At 56.2% G+C, this 18,391-nt stretch overlaps 5 protein-coding genes across 5 annotated transcripts; 3 read left to right on the top strand and 2 right to left on the bottom strand.

The window, feature by feature from the left end:
- Positions 1-397: 397 nt before the first annotated feature.
- Positions 398-913, top strand: DACRYDRAFT_21850 (uncharacterized protein). The gene is made up of 2 exons (XM_040772572.1): positions 398-806; positions 860-913. Exon 1 carries the CDS (start codon positions 483-485, stop codon positions 777-779), a length of 297 nt encoding a protein of 98 aa, XP_040629816.1. The 5' UTR covers positions 398-482; the 3' UTR covers positions 780-806; positions 860-913.
- A 5,020-nt stretch (positions 914-5,933) lies between these two features.
- DACRYDRAFT_99856 (uncharacterized protein) lies at positions 5,934-7,614 on the bottom strand (the record flags this gene model as incomplete). The annotated part of the gene is made up of 4 exons (XM_040777631.1): positions 5,934-6,941; positions 7,003-7,134; positions 7,336-7,368; positions 7,576-7,614. The coding sequence occupies 4 exons, from the start codon at positions 7,612-7,614 to the stop codon at positions 5,934-5,936; spliced, it is 1,212 nt and encodes a 403-aa protein (XP_040629815.1).
- A 968-nt stretch (positions 7,615-8,582) lies between these two features.
- On the top strand, positions 8,583-9,680 carry DACRYDRAFT_115875 (uncharacterized protein; the record flags this gene model as incomplete). The annotated part of the gene is made up of 3 exons (XM_040770090.1): positions 8,583-8,785; positions 8,858-9,176; positions 9,249-9,680. The coding sequence occupies 3 exons, from the start codon at positions 8,583-8,585 to the stop codon at positions 9,678-9,680; spliced, it is 954 nt and encodes a 317-aa protein (XP_040629814.1).
- Positions 9,681-10,896: 1,216 nt separating this feature from the next.
- On the bottom strand, positions 10,897-14,101 carry DACRYDRAFT_99854 (HSP70-domain-containing protein). Its single transcript, XM_040777630.1, has 10 exons — positions 13,759-14,101; positions 13,573-13,705; positions 13,470-13,521; positions 12,570-13,419; positions 12,409-12,543; positions 11,846-12,301; positions 11,341-11,733; positions 11,076-11,297; positions 10,994-11,025; positions 10,897-10,941 (listed from the first exon to the last, which is right to left on the bottom strand). The coding sequence occupies exons 2-9, from the start codon at positions 13,700-13,702 to the stop codon at positions 10,996-10,998; spliced, it is 2,268 nt and encodes a 755-aa protein (XP_040629813.1). The 5' UTR covers positions 13,703-13,705; positions 13,759-14,101; the 3' UTR covers positions 10,897-10,941; positions 10,994-10,995.
- A 2,704-nt stretch (positions 14,102-16,805) lies between these two features.
- Positions 16,806-17,375, top strand: DACRYDRAFT_21848 (uncharacterized protein). The gene has a single exon (XM_040772571.1). It carries the CDS (start codon positions 16,889-16,891, stop codon positions 17,225-17,227), a length of 339 nt encoding a protein of 112 aa, XP_040629812.1. The 5' UTR covers positions 16,806-16,888; the 3' UTR covers positions 17,228-17,375.
- The last annotated feature ends 1,016 nt before the right edge of the window (positions 17,376-18,391 follow it).

The raw sequence follows: 18,391 nt of genomic DNA, 5'->3' as shown, positions 1-18,391 counted from the left end.
GTCGACGTTTTCTAAATGTCTTACTTTCGCCCAAGGGACGTGATCGAGGGCATCCTACTCCCTGTCCACCTCCATCCTAATCTGAGAGGCGTGGAGCCCAACCGGGAGGGCATGATACACACGCCGTTCCGCTTTGCACCAGCAAGAGAGAAACGACCAGGTGGCCAACATGGATTGCTCTCGTATGCGTATGTATGCCCTCGCGCCTCGTCCACATGCACGGCCCAGCAGGCTGACACATTGCGCAGAGGGGAAACAAGTAGGGCCTGCCGCATATGCGCGCTGAACATAGTAAAAGAAGGCGAGGACGGCGATCGTACCCTGCCTCCAAGTCTTGGTCCGCTCAGCCTGGAGATGCCAGAGCACGGCGACGAGCCCCGTTCGTCCGTCTCTCCCCTGCTCATAGCCGCCATGAACCCCCACACCTCAGAGAGTCCTTCCTCCGCGTATGCGCTCGCTCAGCATATTCGGCGTCATCGGCCATGTCCTCAACGACCGGCCACACATCCTCTTCAGGTGGCACAATCTCCTCCCCCGCCATGTCCCACGATCACCCCGTTACCCCAATCTCATCCTACGATTCCACCACCCCGTTGACCACGACGTGGGCAAGCTATACCGTCGTGGGAAGCGACTGCACGGACAACGACCTGCTCAGTTCCAATGGTGTCATGACAGGGCCACACCTTGGCTTGCACTCCGTTACCGACTCAAGTCAGGGGCAGTTGTACCGGGGTTTCCCCGTCGTCTCTTATCGTGTAGAAGCTCATCAGTACTAGCTGCTGATTCTCGCCAGAGATGTAAATCTGACAAGTTCGCGTTATTGATGGGATCGAGCTCCTCCATAGAAGCAGCTTACTCTACAAGCTACTCGTTCCATCCACAAAGTCTGACCCGAGCCAAGGCAATCTTGCAAACCTCTCCTTTTCCAGTGTGGCCAGCTTGCACCGTTGCAGTAGTCCTCCAACGTCTCGTGGGGCCCGTACATACATTGATAAATCTATGCCTTCAATGTGAGCTGTGCTCACAATGTGTGTGCGGCATGACATACCAGACATTGTCCTTTGTGTCTCATTGGGAGCCAAGTATACTGTGACCAGGGGTATTCAAAGCTTTGGGCTAGGGCCTCGAAAACAGGACTACTCTGGGCGATTGCCGGATGATGCAAGGCATAGACACGTCCGCTTCGAACCTCGACATCCTTGGGACTGCAAATGAGAAGCATACCGTTGTCCATCGCTTTCACAGCTAGTGCCATATCAGAAGGATCATGGATCCAGACACCCTGTATGTAAGGTGCCGGAATACCATCATACGCCATGGTGAGACTGACAGACATTGCGGCGCGCTGACACGATCGATGGTTCTGCTCGCGGGGTTTTGCGGAGTGAGCCAGACTGGGTTTTATCTATGAAATCAAGGCCGCAAGCAGTATAGCAACGCACCGACTGTTCCTGCGACCTTGTCTATCACTCTTAGGACCATGCCCCTTCGGCCGTGCTTTGCATACGTACAACCCCGATTCTCAAGTGTACCCATCCTTCCAGCGGCGTACGTAAGCTGGCAGCAGCCGTCAGATCGAGTTAACACGGCAAATCCCATATCACGGAAGCTATTCCGCACTCGCAAAGAATTTCTGAACAACAATATGCAATCTGCCCGATGTCGGCTTCAGCGATTCGAAGTCGGCTTGGGCGGACACTGGATGCGGTGATTTGCTGTGAACGGTTCATTGAGTTCTTCCAATTCAGCAGGCATCATCCGCTCTTTGACACCCCGATTGACGCTGCCTTGGGCAGATCGGATATCGTGCCTTGAGAGATTGCTGAGCGAGAGCGGAATAGCTTCCTGAATATGCTTTGAATTTTCGTAGTCTGAATGAGGCTCGAATCGCCGACAGGTGCCGTAGGTGTTGACACGTTTCGAGAGCGGCCGCTGACAAGGGGTCAGATCCCGTCGAGCTGCCCCCCTCCCCCCTCCCCCCCTCCCTGTCACTCATCGTCCCTCCTGTGAAGTACACGTCCCGTTCCGGTCCCATCGATCGTCCTGCAGGAAATGGAGGTGAAGGCCATACAGATGTGATACAAAATACCATGCTCGGCCAGGCCAAAGACCGTCCTGGACATGCCTGTATTGATTTTGCAAGCAGTCTAGGCTATACGGCCGCAGCAGCATGTGCACCCACACCCAAAGAGGCGACAAACTCCGGTTCAGGGCACTGTATAGTTATTCGAATAAGCGACCAATGGTTCGTTTCGGTGATTCAACGTCGACTTTCGGCAATTCGAGGCCCATTGAAACCCTAAAAACCCAAATCTGTTACTTCGGCGATTCGATGTGGGCTTCGGCGATTCGACGCCCCTTCCCCAGATAGAAACCCTACCACCCACATCCTATATCTCCGCTCCACTCTTTCTCAGCAATCTCTGAAGGAGCAATACCCGATCTGCCCAAAGCAGTTTCAATCGGGGTGTCAAAGAGCGGACGATGCCTGCCGAATTTGAAGAGCTTAAGGAACCGCAGGGCGCCCGACATGAAATCGCCGGCAGCCCGTGTGTGCGTCGCCAAAGCCCGGCATGGAATCGTCGCACACCATGGGGAATCATGGGAACAGCCGACAAGTCCCACTGCTGTCGCATGTGCATGTTTCCCGCAGTTAATCGGCTCCTTGTTCGGCTCAGCAGTCAGGCGCTGTCGAGAACACCCAATAGCCGAGCACAATATTACCATTCGCGAACGTTTCGATGATGGTAAAGGGAGGTTGAAGATAGAAGACTAAGTTGTTGTTAAAAGACCAGGTACATGCGCCGCTCTTTCGGGGTATTTGGGTTAACCCCCGTATTTGGTATCACCGAGTTCGGCACTCCTCGCATGTCGGAGTTTCGATACCACTGATCAGGCTAGATGCATGTTCATCGGTCGGAGAAAGGGGTCAGCATGGCGCAACGAATCGACGCGTGCCATACACCACCCACACATGCAACACGCAATTCCACAATCTCACATTCTCTCGCTCCCTTTGCTTGCGCGCCTTTGCTCGTCTCCTGAGAGAAGCAGGGACCGCTTGATTAGCGCGGGCAGGCAGGTTCCCAAGTGGCATCGGCTTTCTTTTGGCCCCCCTCCTCCTCTGGCCTACCTCCTCCCTCCTCTCCTCTCCCTTTCCCCCTCTTGCTCCCTCTCCGCTTCCAGCACATTGTGTCGCTTCCGCGCGACATTCCCCTTCCCCTATACTTACTCTCCTCAAAACCAAGTGACTTCCTCAACGAAAGGCAGTTTCACTCTGCACGTTATCCCCCAACCGCGACCTCAACCACCCCTCAACAAAGAGCAGCCAACAATGCCCCCCGCACCAAACGCACGCAACTCGACGGAGCAGTTCCGTCCCTTCTTCGGCGGCTGGGTGCGCACCACGGCGGACGCGCTCCTCCTTTTCCGCGCGGCGGAGGAGGGCAAGCTCCCCCAATGCCCCGCCGCCTCACGGACCTCGAGAAGCTCCAGTTCATCGGCTCGGGGGCCATCTTCGTCTTCGAGGAGAAGCGCTCCGGCATCAAGCGCTGGACAGACTCGCGCGAATGGTCCCCTTCCCGCATCCTCCACAACTTCCTGATGGGAACAGGCAGAGCGTGAGGCAAGGGGAAGAGCGAGAGGAGCAGTATCTGTGCGCCCACATTCCTTCTGACCTTGTCCCATTTTCTGATCTTCATTGCTTTTTGCGCTGCTGCAGAGTACGATTGACGCTGTAATTTACCGTTACACATTGATGGCAATCCAATGGCTTGAAAAGAAAGCGACAGCAACGTGCACTCTGCGTGACTGGCTGTGGGAATGTCCCTGTGAGATCGGGACAAGTTACGATGCCTGGGCGTTCATATGCGAAGGAATAAATTCCCGACAGCATTGGGCGGATGTATTCAAGAATGGAGCGGGGCATTGACAGCGCGGGACGCGGACCAGGGACCCTGGCATGGCCAGCGAGGTGGTCGTCGTCGACGACGTCTGCGATCGACGATTTCGTCCTCGCTTCCTTCTCAACCCGGCGCGCGCTTTGGACGGCCGGCAGGGGATGATGGGGGGAGCCGGCGGTCACCAACGGTTTTGGGATCGAGGGCAACGGAGCGTTCGAAAAACGGGATGAGCGGTCTGGGGACGTGCTTGGGGGGCTCCGACGCCCCGTCGGAGCGGGATTCTCTGATTATACTTCCCACTGCGGAACGTCAGCGATTTGCCGATGCAGGAGAAAGCAACAACCTTCTTCTGCAAACAATCACCGACCTCATTCCCGGTGCCCTGAGGGACTTACACATCGTTACCTGGCGATCTCCGTGGATAGAGTACGGCGGGACAGGATGCTGTTAAGGTGGCATGCCGAGTCCGCACGCACTGCGCATGGCCTTTGGATATCCCACAGCCCGATGGGGAACGGAGGTATCAGATCCGCGCAAGATTCAGGCGCTTTCTCCGCCGGCCGGGAGACGTGAGAGATACATTGCAAGACCCTTGAGGCCGATGCGGTCTGATTTCTGCGTCGCCCCTGCTGGCCCTCTCCTCCCCTGTTCCCCTCCCACGCGCGCTCTCTCTGTACGTCGAATAGGTCACTGTGTCATTTGCCTCCCTCCGGCATATGTCTCCCCCCTCTTGGATATGATGCATTTGCGCTAGGGATGCCTCCCCCTGCAACCGGCCCGATCGTTGACATCGCAGCACGCCCCACATCACCCTGAAGACTGCATTCGTCTTGTGCTTTGCTCTGAGAAAATGCTTCACACTCGAAAACGTGCTTTGGGAGGGAAGATGAGCGTGGATAGATAGAGGAGAGATGGGACGATGGAAACGAGGCAGGGCGGCGAGCGGCAAGGAGTAGTAGCATCTGTGTGCGCCTACATTCCCTTCTGATTCTAGCCGCTTTCTGATTCTGTTGCAGAGCACGATTCGACGCTGTATTGTCTTACAAGCTGATGGCAATCTGAACCGTTCAAGAAGGCACACTCCCAATGCAACCGCGCTGTTCTCTATGGGCAGCCAGCTTGCGGAAGAAAAGGCAGCGATGTCCGAGACAGCAGGGATCGTTCATGTTGAGAGAGGGAAAAGGGTCCCGACATGAGCTAGCGCGCCTAGCCCATGCGACCAATCCCTCACCGCACGGGTGCACGCATGCACAGAACACGTCTATTTGACTGGTCCAAACGGGGCGTCAAGGGTTGGGGTATGGCCTGGTTTTAGAGTTGGGCGACGCTGGTGGCGGAAAGGGGACCCTTAGGCGGGCGACGACCTCGACGTCGGCGGCGTCGTCTGCGATGGGCCGTTGCTCCCTGGCCTCCTTCTCAAAGGGGACGCGGCGCTTGGGAGGCCTGGCAGCGGGGAAGGCGGCGAGCCGATTTTACCCGGGGGTAACAAGTGGATTGCGTTCTAGATGGGGAGAGTGGAGACAGGAGCCGAATGTAACAAAGGAAGTGATTATGAATTGATTGCGGAGGGATGGCCGTAAGAAGTCAACGCGTGTCATCGCCAAGTTCCACAGGCGAGGAGGGGGGAAATTGGGGACATCGTAGGACCACCGGGCACGGGTGAACCGCTCAAGGCGCTCGCGGTGGCTGGCGCTGCGACTAGCCACGGGAGTGACCGACACTGTGGTGGTGCGGACGAGGCCCCGGACCATCTCAGCTCCCCGGATTCCGCATCACGGGAGCCGCGAGTGAGCGAATCGGCGTAGCTGCAGTGTCAGAGTCGTGGGATATGGTGGGACGCAGGCATCAGATTACACGGGCGTACGGCTAGGAAGATTCGCGTGAGCGCTACAGCACTATTCTTTTCTGAGCGGAGTTAGAGGCCCCACGGGCCGGGCCCTTGTGTCCGCCCGGAGAGCGTCCTCTCCAGGTGTCTCTGGCACGTCCGCATGCCATCAGCTGCATGCCGCGGTCACCGCCGAGGTGCGTTCAGCCGTCATTGGGACGGTCCAGGCGCAACTGCATTCCTTTCTGGTCGACAACGACCACACCCAGTTCCTGCTCCATTCGCCGCGCAAAGGCAAGGTAGTGGTTGAGCTTCGGCGACGAGTCGAGGATGAGTTGGGACCATGAGAGATTGAGGAGCAAACGCTTGAACCTCAGCCGTTTTCCCGTGGCGACGAGACCGTCCAACAGCTCGGTGAGCACCGTGTGATCGCTGTGATGGCCGAGCAGAACGGGAGAAACGTAATAAACGGAGGCCGGAAGGTGGATGAAGCAGTCGACCCACTCCGCCACGCTGCTCTCATGGGGTAGGACGGAGTAGATGTTCAACCTTTTCAGGCACTCGAACCCTGGAAGGAGCTCGTTGGCGGTCGGGCAGATGTGCACGTCAAGCTGGCTGATATATGCTTTGTGCTTTTGAAGGAAGGTATAGAGGGGCTGATGCGACTTTCCGTAGCGAAACGCAGCCGGCATATGAAGATGGGTGAGCGACGGGAAGCTGCCGTGCCAAAGCCTGTCCAGGTGACCGAGGTTGTTGGGGACGTAAACGCTCAAGTCGTGAAGGCAGCCAAGGTAGAGCTCGGCCGGACTGTCTTCATATGCCGCGCCGTCGAAGCGGCTATGCATCGCATTGAAACTGAGACGATGGAGGTTCTCCAAAGCGCCGAGCTCGTGAACGGCTGCTGCGATGCACGAGTTAGCGGTCACGGTAAACTTCAAGGATCGGAGCGTTGCGGAGCAGCTGATCCCCAGGATATGGAGCTCGTAGGCACCGCCGTGGAGATCGACGGTCACTAGAGAGCGCATACGGTCTAAGACAAAGGAGACCTCGAACGGAGGCTCCTTGTCCACACCGATGTAGACGTATCGGGCATTCGTGGAAACCTGCTGCTGGTACTTGGGGCACGACAATAGGCGTTTGGCGAAGCAGTTCAGCCTGTTGTCGGAAACAGAGAGATAAAACCTCCGGTAGAGGAACGGGGTCGCGAGCTCCTGCGCGTAAATCAGCATCACCGGAAACCAAAGCTAGGTAAATGGGCAATGGCTGTCGCACCTTCCACTTCTTACAAACGAGCATTGGCGGTGGGATGGGATGGCGCCGAGGTTCTACCCATGATGCTTCAAGCAGCTGGAAAACAATGGACCACATCGCGTCGGGGAGACGTAGCGGGGGTGTACAAGACATCTAGGTGACGGTTGTGGAGAAGTATTGTCTGCTGTGGTGACCGCGGCTGGGATGAATGGAGAATTAGGTTAACTTATTGGAGCGGGAACGGTCGCGGTGTCATCACGCGGAGGCAAATAGATTGACTGACTGGGTATTTGCGGTCCCTCTTCGTTTGGGTCGGGCAAGTGACTGGACACACCCTTTCATTGAAATACGCACCTGGTCGAACATAGTGGATGACTTTCCGTAGAGCTAGACACCTAGATTTTGCCCTCCTAGATGCGCCACATAGGGTCTGCCGAGGTGCCGCTGCCATATTTGGAACTCCGGAGCAGTCCTAGATGCTTAATTGTCCATCCTAATTTGGGAATCTGGGAGAGGGGGTCGACAAGGACCCTTGTCGCATCACTCAGCCGCTTGTCGCCTCTCGTCACTCTATTCCTAGGCTCCTCTGCGCACCTCGCGCTTTCCTCCATCGCCCTCTCCCCATCCGCCCATATCGGTCCTATCTGCTCACGGGGTAGATCGGCAGCACGAACGCATGTTAAATTAGATCCGAGTGGCGGCGTCACCTAACCCGAGAAGAACCAGGAGCTCAGGGGCTAGCTGTGTTTTTTTGCTGGTAATGACCATTCAAAGGCACGATTCCGGTCCTTGTAATGCAATGCTAGTGGGGATAGAGGCGCTCGAGCTAAGGGTCGCGGCACGACCTGTCAAGAGGGCCTCCGCAACCTTGCCATCAGAACGGCACGCTACATAGACCGACGCCGATGGTGACGGGCAGTGCAGAGGCCATCGCGATGTGGCGCGTCTCCTTCATGCCGAGCGGTCGATTCGGAAGTGCCAGCTGGCCCCAGTGTTGGCCATCCATTCTCAAGAATGAACAGATTCTTTGGATTGTCAGAGGGCAATCTAACCCTAAGCCTTGGACGATGGCGTGCATGTTATGAGAACATGATCGGCGCAAGTGCCGGACACCTTTGGGAGTAAGACAGGTCTCGGGGACGGTTGAACGTTGCATAGCCCCTCGGCATAAGACTGCCGAGAAGTGGCGCAAAGGCGTACTATTCCGAATTGGCATCGATCAGCACCATAGAGTTCTGTTAAGCCAGGGGTGGGCGGGCGCGGAGCAGAAATTTACCCCCCATATTTGGAGGCTGGATACTATACCCCCGAAAGCGCGCTCCCTCCTGGTATTCCCTTCAGCGCTTTGGCGCGGCACTTTGGATCCGAGATGACATCATTGATGGGCAATCAAGGGTGTCCGCCCGATCTCGTGCCGCACATCCTATGGTAGCAGTAGACAACGCCGGACAAACTCGCGGAGCAACACATTCTGTCCGAAATAGAACCGTGGCTGCTCATACTGTACCTGGTTTCGGCACGCCCGGCGCAGTATTGTGCGGGCCCTGAAATTGGTAATCACGGCCCTACTTCTCAATGCGCTTCTCCCCTGTTTCTCGACGATGGCCTGGCTCCTTGCCGCTCCGTTTGCACGGCCTTCGAATTCCTATACGCAAACCCAAACAAAAACCCATTACAAACAAACACCAAAACAAGATGTTGGGCGCGTTCAGACCGGGGAACGGGATGGGGAGGCGGGGGACAATCAAGCGCTGGGGGACGGTTACGAGGAAACCGATCCCCCCCGCTTGTCCCGCCTGAGGAGGTGAAGCGGAGTCGCAGAGGTGTGTCCCTCTTTCTTCCTAACAGCTCCGGGCAGCTGCTGATGATAGAACAGGCAAGAGCGAAGACGGCTCCCTCCGTTCCCTTACCGCCCCCAGCACCCCCAACCGCACCACACCCCCGCAGCATCCCCTCTGACGCCCTCCGTCGCCCACCTCCAATTCCCCCCCAGAGTCAGCCAACACGACCACCACCTTCCCCGCTTCGTCCATCTCCTCGAAGTCGCTAGCTTCGGGGCAGGCTACTCCTACACAAGGGGCGGGAACGCCGCTCCATTCGCCGGTGGCGGCGTTGACGTTCACCCCGAGCGCGGCGTCGCCAGAGACTTCCCCCTTGCTGACCCCGCCTATCGGCCTGAGCAGGACTACGACGGGGTACGGCCGCCTTCCCGGGGCATCACACAGCGCCCATTCCCTCACCAGCCCGAACATCCCCGCCAGCGGTAGCCAGATGCCCCTGCCGCTATCACCGGCCTCTCCCCCACCAGCACCTTCCCCGGCCTTCACACGTCCAGCCTCTCCGTCCCCTCCCCCCACTCCCACTCGCTCGTCCACTCTCAACCTCCCACGCTCGCCCCTCCCCTGCTTTATCCAGAACAGTTCGCCCCCGAGCCCGAGACGAGTTTTCCGATATTCGAGGGAGGGAGGGAGAGGAGGGAGAGTAAGCTGAGCGTGTTAAGTTGGGGGAAGAAGATCGAGGTTGCGTATGGGCCGATGAAGCGGGAGAGCGAGAGTAGTGGGGTTACGGGGAAGTCGGGGAGCTTGAAGGGGGCTATTGTGGCTGAGATGGAGGAGGAGGAGGAGGAGGAGGAGAGGGAGGGCAAGGAGTTGGGGAAGGCGATGCAGGAGCCTCAACCTTTGGCAGTCGCTGTTGCTTAAGCGCACAAGGAGAAGATGCTCGACCACTGGATGGATACCACAACAGCGGTGTGGCTCCCAAGGCGCATTGAGTTGCAGCCAGGAGATCGCCATATCACATCACATACTTTCACTATACGCGACACTGGCATGTCCGCCCATTCTTTATCTATCTGGCACTACCAGGACACGATACAATCATAACGCGCTGCGCGCCTTGTGCTTTGTCTCATTCTCTGTGTCTTTTCCGTTTCTTTATGGTGCACTGGATGTCGAACCCCCCAATTTTCGGTCTGAGATATACCTACACGTTTGATTGATACCCGCATTATGTACAATTACGGATGAAATTCATACATGGGTTGTTGTTGCACTTTGCTCGTGCTGTCCGGTCAATGAGCCAGGAAGTAGTCATGTCTCGGGTTAGGAAGTGGTGGGCGGGGTAATGTGGAGGCGCGGTAGTCGCGCGAGGCGGTTACGTAAAAGGTGACCTGGAGCGCTATTCTGATCTTGCGCGCTCACTTGACAATCGCGTTCCAATGCTCGGTCACGATCATCCCTCACCTCCCAAGATGGTGTCCCTGCTCACCCTCCCCCCAGAGCTACTAGACCACCTCCTCACCCTCATCCCCACCCCCTCGGACCTCCTCTCCCTTGAGAGGTTGGAGCAGGTACCCGAGGTGAGATGGGTCGAGGGGTTCGAGTTTGGTCCACATATGAGCGTTGAGTGGGGCTGTTTCGCTTGGCAGGGCCGGGGAATGTTACTTCTGAGTGCGGAGAAGCGGGTCCGAAAGTGAATTTAGTGGGGAATGTGAGTTGCGTGCTCATGCACCAAGGGTTAAGTAACGTCACACACCCGCTGGGCTTCTTCGCGCGACGGCCTCACAGGCCTAGACGCGGACACGGAAGCAAATGCGCCCCAAGTGCAACGTTGCGCGGAACGACAAGTCCTGGCCCGCGGACTTGTGACCCAACACAACTAAATGACGTGCCTATGTAAAGGCGTCACTAGCTAGTGATGCAGACAATGACAGAACTTGCCCTGGAGCCGCAGAAGAAGGCGAAGAACGAGAAACAGCGTAAGCTGTCTTTGGCGCTGAGGCACGCCGGGAGGTCGGGGTCGAGAAGGTGTTCTACGAGTTCGGATCCCTCCAGAAAGATGTACCCGAACTCGCGATTCGCAGCACACGCGACAATAGGGTGACAATGACATCATCATTGACAATGATCGTGAACAGACTACAGCGCCCAAAGAGCGTCCCAAGACTAAAAGTACAAATGCCTGTAATGTAAGTTAGCGCGGGTCAAACGCTTAAGTCGAAATTTGAACTCGCCTCTAAATCAACCCAGGAGAAACCACTAAGTCCTTCATTAGCCTATTACAATCAGAAACTAATCCAGAAGTTCAATCTGTACCTCTTTCTTCTTCTTCTCCTCCCCTTCTTGCTTCAGCTCCTTACGAGCCTTCTTCGTATGGCGGAGGGCCATGAGGATAGCGGTCGTCAGCTTGGCGAAGACGATCAGGCCGGCGAGGACGGCGATGAGCTCGGTGGGGAGCTTGACCGTCTGGGCCGCGAGCTCAGAGAGGTCGCGGACCCAGCGGACCAAGCCTTGCGTGGAACAGAAGTTCCACGTATGCTTGGCCGAGTTAGTTTGTCCAATGAAAAGTAGAAAAACTCACCTTAATAGCTTGGCCACGGAGACCAGTACCATGCGCGAGGATAGAGAAGAAGTGCATTGTGAAGTTGGTGGTTGAGTGGGACGGGAGGAGGGCGGAGAGGGCGTGAGAGATGAGTGTGCGAGAGCGGGAGTGAGAGGAAGAGAGTTTTCGAATTGGGCGGCGAGTGGGAGTGAGAGTGAGAGGTGAGCGGATTGAGCTGGGTGGGCGGAAGGGGAGGGAAGTTGGGCAAGTCATTGTGCGGATTGTGCAGTGAGCGGAGAAGGTGAGGGAGAGGGTGTAGGTCGTTGTAGTTGGACTGGCGCAGGTGCTCGTAGGAGGGGAGACGAGGTAGAGGAGGGCGAGGAGGGCGAGGAGGGAGAGACGACAGGTATTGACAGCCCTCCAGAAGGAGGTCTGTCATAGGCCTGTATGCGTAAGACTCAGGCCGTTCTTTGCAGAAATACGGGCAGCTGCTTCCTCATCCTCAGCCTTGTACTGCTCGGCATCGTGGACCATGCTCGTAGACCTGGGTGAGCACACCGGGCTGGTTGTCGGCGTAGGTAGAGAAGATCTCGGACTTCTTGGTGGAGACGGTCGTGTTCCTCTTGATCAGAGGAGTCATGACACCACCAGCGGTCTCGGTACCAAGGGAGAGGGGGGAGACATCGAGAAGCAGGAGGCCCTGAGTCTTCTCGGAGGTGTCACCAGAGAGGATAGCAGCCTGGACGGCAGCCCCGTAGGCGACGGCCTCATCGGGGTTGATCGACTTGTTGGGATCCTTGCCGTTGAAGAAGTCGGAAACGAGCTTGATGATAAGGGGAATACGGGTGGAGCCACCAACAAGGACGATCTCGTGGACGTTGGCCTTGTCGATCTTGGAGTCACGGAGGACCCTTCTCGACGGGCTCGAGGGTGGAGCGGAAGAGGTCCTGGCAAAGCTCCTCAAAGCCAACGCGGGTGATGGAGGTGTAGCAGTCGATGCCTACGCTTGGTACGCTCGCAAGCCGTACGAAGACGACGGAGGGCACAAGCGTTGCTGGAGAGATCCTTCTTGTACTTTCTCGTGAACTCCTGGACGAAGCGGCTGACGAGGCGGTTGTCGAAGTCCTCACCACCAAGATGGGTGTCACCAGCGGTGGCCTTCACGTCGAAGATACCCTCCTCAATCATCAGCAGGGAGACATCGAAAGTCCCACCACCGAGATCGAAGATGAGGACGCTGCGCTCGCCAACGGTCTTCTTGTCGAGACCGTAAGCAATGGCAGCGGCGGTAGGATCGTTGATGATACGAAGACGTTGAGGCCAGAGATGACACCGGCATCCTTGGTGGCCTGACGTTGAGAGTCGTTGAAGTAGGCGGAGACAGTGACGACAGCGTTCGTGACGGTCTGGCCGAGGTAGGACTCAGCAGTCTCCTTCATCTTCAGGAGAACCATCGACGAGATCTCCTCAGGTGAGAAGGTCTTGGTCTCGCCGCGGAACTCGACCTGAATCATGGGCTTGCCACCCTGGTTGATGACCTGAAAGGGGAAGTGCTTGATTTCGGCCTGAACCTCGGCGTCGTCGAACTTGGGGCCAATCAGACGCTTAGCATCGAAGACGGTGTCGTGGGGGTTCATGGCGACTTGGTTCTTGATGGCATCACCGATGAGACGCTCGGTGTCGGAGAAGGAGACGTAGGAGGGGGTGGTCCGGTTGCCCTGGTCGTTGGCGATGATTGCGACCCGGTCATTTTGCCAGACGTCTACAAAAGAGTAGGTGGTACCGATATCGATACCGATGGCTTTTGATGAAGACATGCTATGGGGGACCTGGACAATATGGGCGGTGAGGATGTGCCCCGTCGTATGGCTGGGCATAAACGGTGTAGTCGAATCTTGAGCGGCACCATAGATTGCGGCCATGTCGTCTAGACTCCAGACTACCTCGTTGTCCAGTTTGCCGAGGACAATCTCCCGATATCGCGCCTTGAGTTGCTCGTATCGCTTCTTGTTCTCAGCGAATGAAGAGCGGCGAAAGAGCCGAGCCGCATCTTCGAGCTGGGCAGTGCGGAATGCATCGACCGCATGTTCGGTACTTGCGGCTTCGTCTTCGCGACGTCTGAGGAGTGTTGGCGCAGCAGAATAGGATATTGTCTTTCCTTTGCGAACCTCTCTTGTAAGCCGAGGTGGTTCTGGCCGGAGAAGTTGGGCCTGGGGTTGTCTAGACATTGCATTAGTAATATGCATACAACGACATCGATGAAAGACTCACTGAAAGAGAACTTCTCCTCAGGGCTGTCAGCCATGACGATGCCCATCTTGTCGAGGTGCGGCTTCTCCTGCTCTACGAGGTCCAACCTTGGAGCGTTGCGAAAGCCGACCTTGAAAGAGGCGAACGGCATATTCTATCAAAGTAGTCAGTACCTGTAGCGCTGAGCCGAGCATAATCAAGACTTACAAATTATTTGGTGAAAATGGATGAAACTTCTTCGTCAATCCCCTATCCTGCTCTGTGCTTGCGCACGATATCCATAACCCCTTCCTAGACCTCTATCCTCGCAAACTCCTTCACCCTACGATTAGAACCTTCCCCAGCGATTTGGTAAGCCCTCCAGGAGGAGGTCTACACCAAACACCAGGTCCGGCTGCCGGACGATGCAATATACTTTCGCGTTTTGAAGGAAAAAAACCATTACGTTTAATAAAACTCGTTTTTGTTCGTAAAATGCACTAATGAGTAACTCTCCAGAAGAAGGTCTACACAAAAGGCGGTCGGGGTCGGGGTCGATGTCGGATTGTCGGGGTCAGAGTCGAGGCGGCCAGCGCAGATGGTAGCTGAGATATGAGGAAAGGGACTTGAGTGCCAGCATACCGCGCGTCATGAGGTGAAGGGTGGCAGTGCACTTCGGACTCAAATTCAGTGGGTCACTGTCGGTTGTCGCCAAGCGGTGCGTAGTGGGTGCGAGGCGGCGGCAAAGTCGACGACTGCTAATTCCCGGTTGACGCGCCCTGCCTTGGGACTGACTTGAGTCCCTTTGGGACGCACCGCGTTAAAAATCAGTGTCACGTGCACTGAGGCACGTGAACTGAGGGACGTGCACTGAAAATGTGCGTCAATAATACATCAGTAGATCACGTAAGTTACTGAAATTATACTAATCAGTGCATATGGCACTTCTAAATAGGACCCTATTCTGCGTCTAGTCGTTCTTGGTCATTGGTTCCAAAATCATGACAAAATCCAGCTGAAATTTTCATACCCATAAACAACGATAAGTTAACGTTACATTGTGATACAAGAGAAGATGGTTCAGTCCGGAATCGAGCAACGTAACGCATTACTCACCTGGGCTCATCAACAGTGACCGAAGGTGCAAGACGGTAACGGCAACCGATACAGGTATAAAGGAGAAGAGAACATAGTCCGAAGGCAAGCATGAACGACACAGTGGCAGAAAGAAGGGTAATATACATGGACCCGTGTCGGGAGATCTGCCGCATCCTCAGCGAAGAGATCAGACGTGTACGCATTACTCACAGCACGTAATTCATGTCACCGCCGCCGAGGGAGAGCTTTTAATTCCTTGGGGACGTCCTTTGATGCATAAAAGCAGCCCTTCCGTGTCTTTTGGCACGTGGCGCAGACGGTGCTATTAGCAAGAGGTTCGCAGCGTCTTTTGTCGAGCTGACTGCTGACGGAGACCAGATGATGAGCAGGTTGGGGTGAGAGCATTTACCAAGGTACGCAGGCTTGCCGTGCTCTCTTTCTCGGCTGCGATTCATTGCTCGCTCCCGCCCTCAATTCTAGTTCAGCCTGCTGTACCGGCACCAACAGCCGGATCTGCTCCTGCAGCTGCTGGAAATTCGCCTCGTGAGTCTGGGACCCCGCCTGGATCTGCGCTTGCAACTGCTGGATCTGCGCCTCGTGAGTTTGGGACTCCGCCTGGATCTGCGCCTGGATCTGCGCCTGCAATTGCTGTTCGCTGCTGTTCGGCGCGAACAGGGTCGCTGCTGGGTGCTGGGTGCTGGGTGCTGGTCTAGCACGTACTGCGTTACTTCTCTTGTCTACTCTAGTCGACAAACCACCCCGACGCCTTCCGGGCTGCTGGCAGATGGAATCATGATTGCATCGCGGAGGTACAGCCTACCCTACGCTAAAGGCATGTCATCTGACAAAGGCTTCTCGTACAATCCCACACTCTTCTGCCTGGCTAACGTTGGAGCACAGACGTTGCATGGAGGGTAAGAGCACCATTGCTTATACGGTTTGACAACATTTCGACCAAGACCGATCATTGGCCCAACGCGCGGCGATATTCACATCCTAGTGAAACCTGTGGGCTCGTCGACGAGGTCGTCGGGAGGGGGGATCGACCCGGTCTGTGCTTGCGGTCCGTGCTTGCGGATACAGAGTTGATATCAGCAATGTTGCTGAATATTATATATAACCCTTGCCAAACCTTTGCTGAACTCTTGTGGAACTACTGTCGAACTCTTGCCGAACCCTTGCCAAACTGTTGCCCAACCCTTGTCAAACCCTTGCCCAACTCTTGCCCAACTCTTGCCCAACTCTTGCCAAACCCTGCCAAACCCTGTCAATCCTTGCCAAGCCTGTATTGGGCCAAGCTGGTGGATCCCCTACAACACCTGTGTAGTTTAACTAGGCTACATAATACGAGACATACAAGCTGCCTGTAAATTGAGCCAATGAGAGCAGCAAGCTGTTCGGTGACAGGTTGGGGAGCAAGAAGACCATTGAAAGTCTAGCACAGAGAGTATTGCAGGCTGTAACCACTAGTATCAAGAGATACAATAATTTCCAGGACGTTTGTAAGGATTTTCGATCACAATGCCTAATTTGACTCTACAAGTATTGTGGAGGGTCCTAAGAGATCAGATCACAGGTCACCAATTACCACCCGGTATATATTTGAAAGAAACAGACGTGCCCGCCTGCAGAAAAAGGATAGCGGGCTAGAGAGTGGAACAGCAGATGCCCTGAGCTGCTAGGTCGGGGCTTCTCGCTGACTAAAAGCCATATCATCTCCGCCCTTTTGTGCCCACCTCCACCTTGCCCAAGGTATCCCCGGGCTGTTGTGCGGTTGAATAGTACCGGGGGAAACATGAGTTGAGGGTGATATCAGGCTGTGGGGCATTTCTTCTACCGGCCGTACTCTCGCACCCAACAATCCTCGCGATGCCCCACGCGCCCACCAGGAAGAGCCGGCATGCAGTCGTCCCGCCCTTGGTATCCGTCTGCCAGCAAGCCCGGAAATGCGCGATCAGCAGCGGCCAGCGGCGACCAGCGGCGCCTCCAAGCGCACCAACATCCTCACGCTCAACACGGCCGGGTCAAACCTGCTCTTGTTCGGCGCGCCAAGCGGCAGGGACCGGTGCTACCAGCCCTTGCTTCGAGCGGAGGTGCGCTCTCATCAATTTTTTAATTCAATAATACAGGCATGCTGACTAGTGCCACACAGTTTAAACAGCCCAAAACGGCCCTCACCCGGGGCAAACTCGAAGGCTGGGTATGCATTCCTCGGGGCAAGTAGACTGAAAGCGTGTTTACGCCACAACCACCTCTGCTTATGACCCACTGCCATCCCCCGAATATTCCTGAGTCCGGCAAGGTGCCTAGCAACCGGTGTTCGCCCATGCCGCTAATGCCGGCAGACCTTCCCCGCCCGAGAGTCCCACAAGTCCCGGTTACCCATGTCACGCAGGCGTTCGCGCTCTACCCCGAACGGCCGGGAATGACCTCCAAGTCGAACCTGTTCAAGGACGAGGCACTCCTGGGCACCGAGCTGGACCACACAGTGCAGTCGACGTCAGCTAGTGTGAAGAGCAAGCAGCAGCCGAGGGAGGAGCGGTTCGCTGGGAAGATGGCGGGCAGGGAGGGGTGGTGCTTCGGCCAGCCTTGCGTTTAGTTGTATGGCTGTTGTTGGAGGTGCTTATGGCGTGAATAGCTGTTCACGATGCGTTTTGACTTTATGGACGACCTGCTGGATATACGGGGAATCCGAGGGGACCTACCAGCATCATGTTCTCTCACCCTGTGGGCCCTATGCGTAATGTATGTCGCCCATTTCATTGTATGGCACATTCCAGCTGAGGGTGTGTTTCCTCCCTGCGCACTCGACTCCTCGGCATCCTGCTCCACTGGATACGCGCTCTCCTGCAGGTGGCTCCGTCTCTGCCCACACCAACACAATCGAGAAGGAAGAGCTTGGCTCTGGCAAGTCGCATGAACATCAGCACCAGGCTCACCGGCAACAAGGACATCAGAATCATCATCCGCAGCAACCACAGCCGTAGCAGAGCATAATACGAGCTTCCGGAGCTGCTGCCGCTGGAGCTCACGGTCAGCTCGAGCCATCGGGATACGACAATGGGTATGCGTACGGCTCGGGAGCGGGAGTCAGGCCCAATTATGGCGTACTTACGAAAATCACTGAGCAGAGCACGGTTTGGAGCGACTCTGGCGATATCGACGCTCGGAGCAAGTCTGGAGGTGACACAATGGAGCGTGATAGGAGTCTGAGGCGGAGGTCGGCGTTCACGGAAGACCTGGACGAAGACTACAAGCGGGTCGGGCGTGAAGGATCTTTGGAGGATGAGGTTGCAGAAGAGGAGTCGGGAGAGGATCATACGATTCATGGGGCTACGCCCGGAGATCGTGAGAGTGGTGGGAGCAGCAGCGAGACCACCATCGTTCCCGGTGCGACTGTTATGCGGAGCCCAGAGGCCGTGGACGTTTGCAAGGCTGCCGTGCACCCGGCCGAAAGCCCTTACGCCGTTGCATATGCTGAGGTTGGGAAGAGGAGCGGAAGCCCATCCGCGGAGAGCACGCATCGCATCACTATGCTCTATGACCCATGTGTCAAAACCGGTCCTCATTCGTTCACGCCCGGACCGCTCTTGGGACTGGACTGGGACGGACCTGCTGGGAAAAGTTAGAACGGTTCTGAGTTGACTCCCCCTCCTTTGCTCCTTACCTGTGCGAGAGCGCGACTTCCCACCTTCGTACTCCCAGTCTCAGCTGTTTCTTTCTCTTATCTGGCTTAACTTCACTTTTGCCCGACCCCACCCCG

This window comes from Dacryopinax primogenitus (genome assembly GCF_000292625.1).
Source record: "Dacryopinax primogenitus strain DJM-731 SS1 chromosome Unknown DACRYscaffold_7, whole genome shotgun sequence".
Lineage (NCBI taxonomy): Eukaryota > Fungi > Basidiomycota > Dacrymycetes > Dacrymycetales > Dacrymycetaceae > Dacryopinax > Dacryopinax primogenitus.
The sequence above is the reverse complement of the archived record's forward strand: the minus strand, read 5'-3'. Positions and strand labels throughout refer to the sequence as shown.

Coding starts and splice junctions, on each gene's coding strand:
- DACRYDRAFT_21850 (XM_040772572.1), top strand. CDS start 483: ATGTCCTCAACGACCGGCCACACATCCTCTTCAGGTGGCACAATCTCC.
- DACRYDRAFT_99854 (XM_040777630.1), bottom strand. CDS start 13,702: ATGCCGTTCGCCTCTTTCAAGGTCGGCTTTCGCAACGCTCCAAGGTTG. Junction 11,298..11,340: donor TCCGTGGCCAAGCTATTAAG/GTGAGTTTTTCT, acceptor AACTCGGCCAAG/CATACGTGGAACTTCTGTTC. Junction 11,026..11,075: donor AGGAGAAGAAGAAGAAAGAG/GTACAGATTGAA, acceptor AGGCTAATGAAG/GACTTAGTGGTTTCTCCTGG.
- DACRYDRAFT_21848 (XM_040772571.1), top strand. CDS start 16,889: ATGACCCACTGCCATCCCCCGAATATTCCTGAGTCCGGCAAGGTGCCT.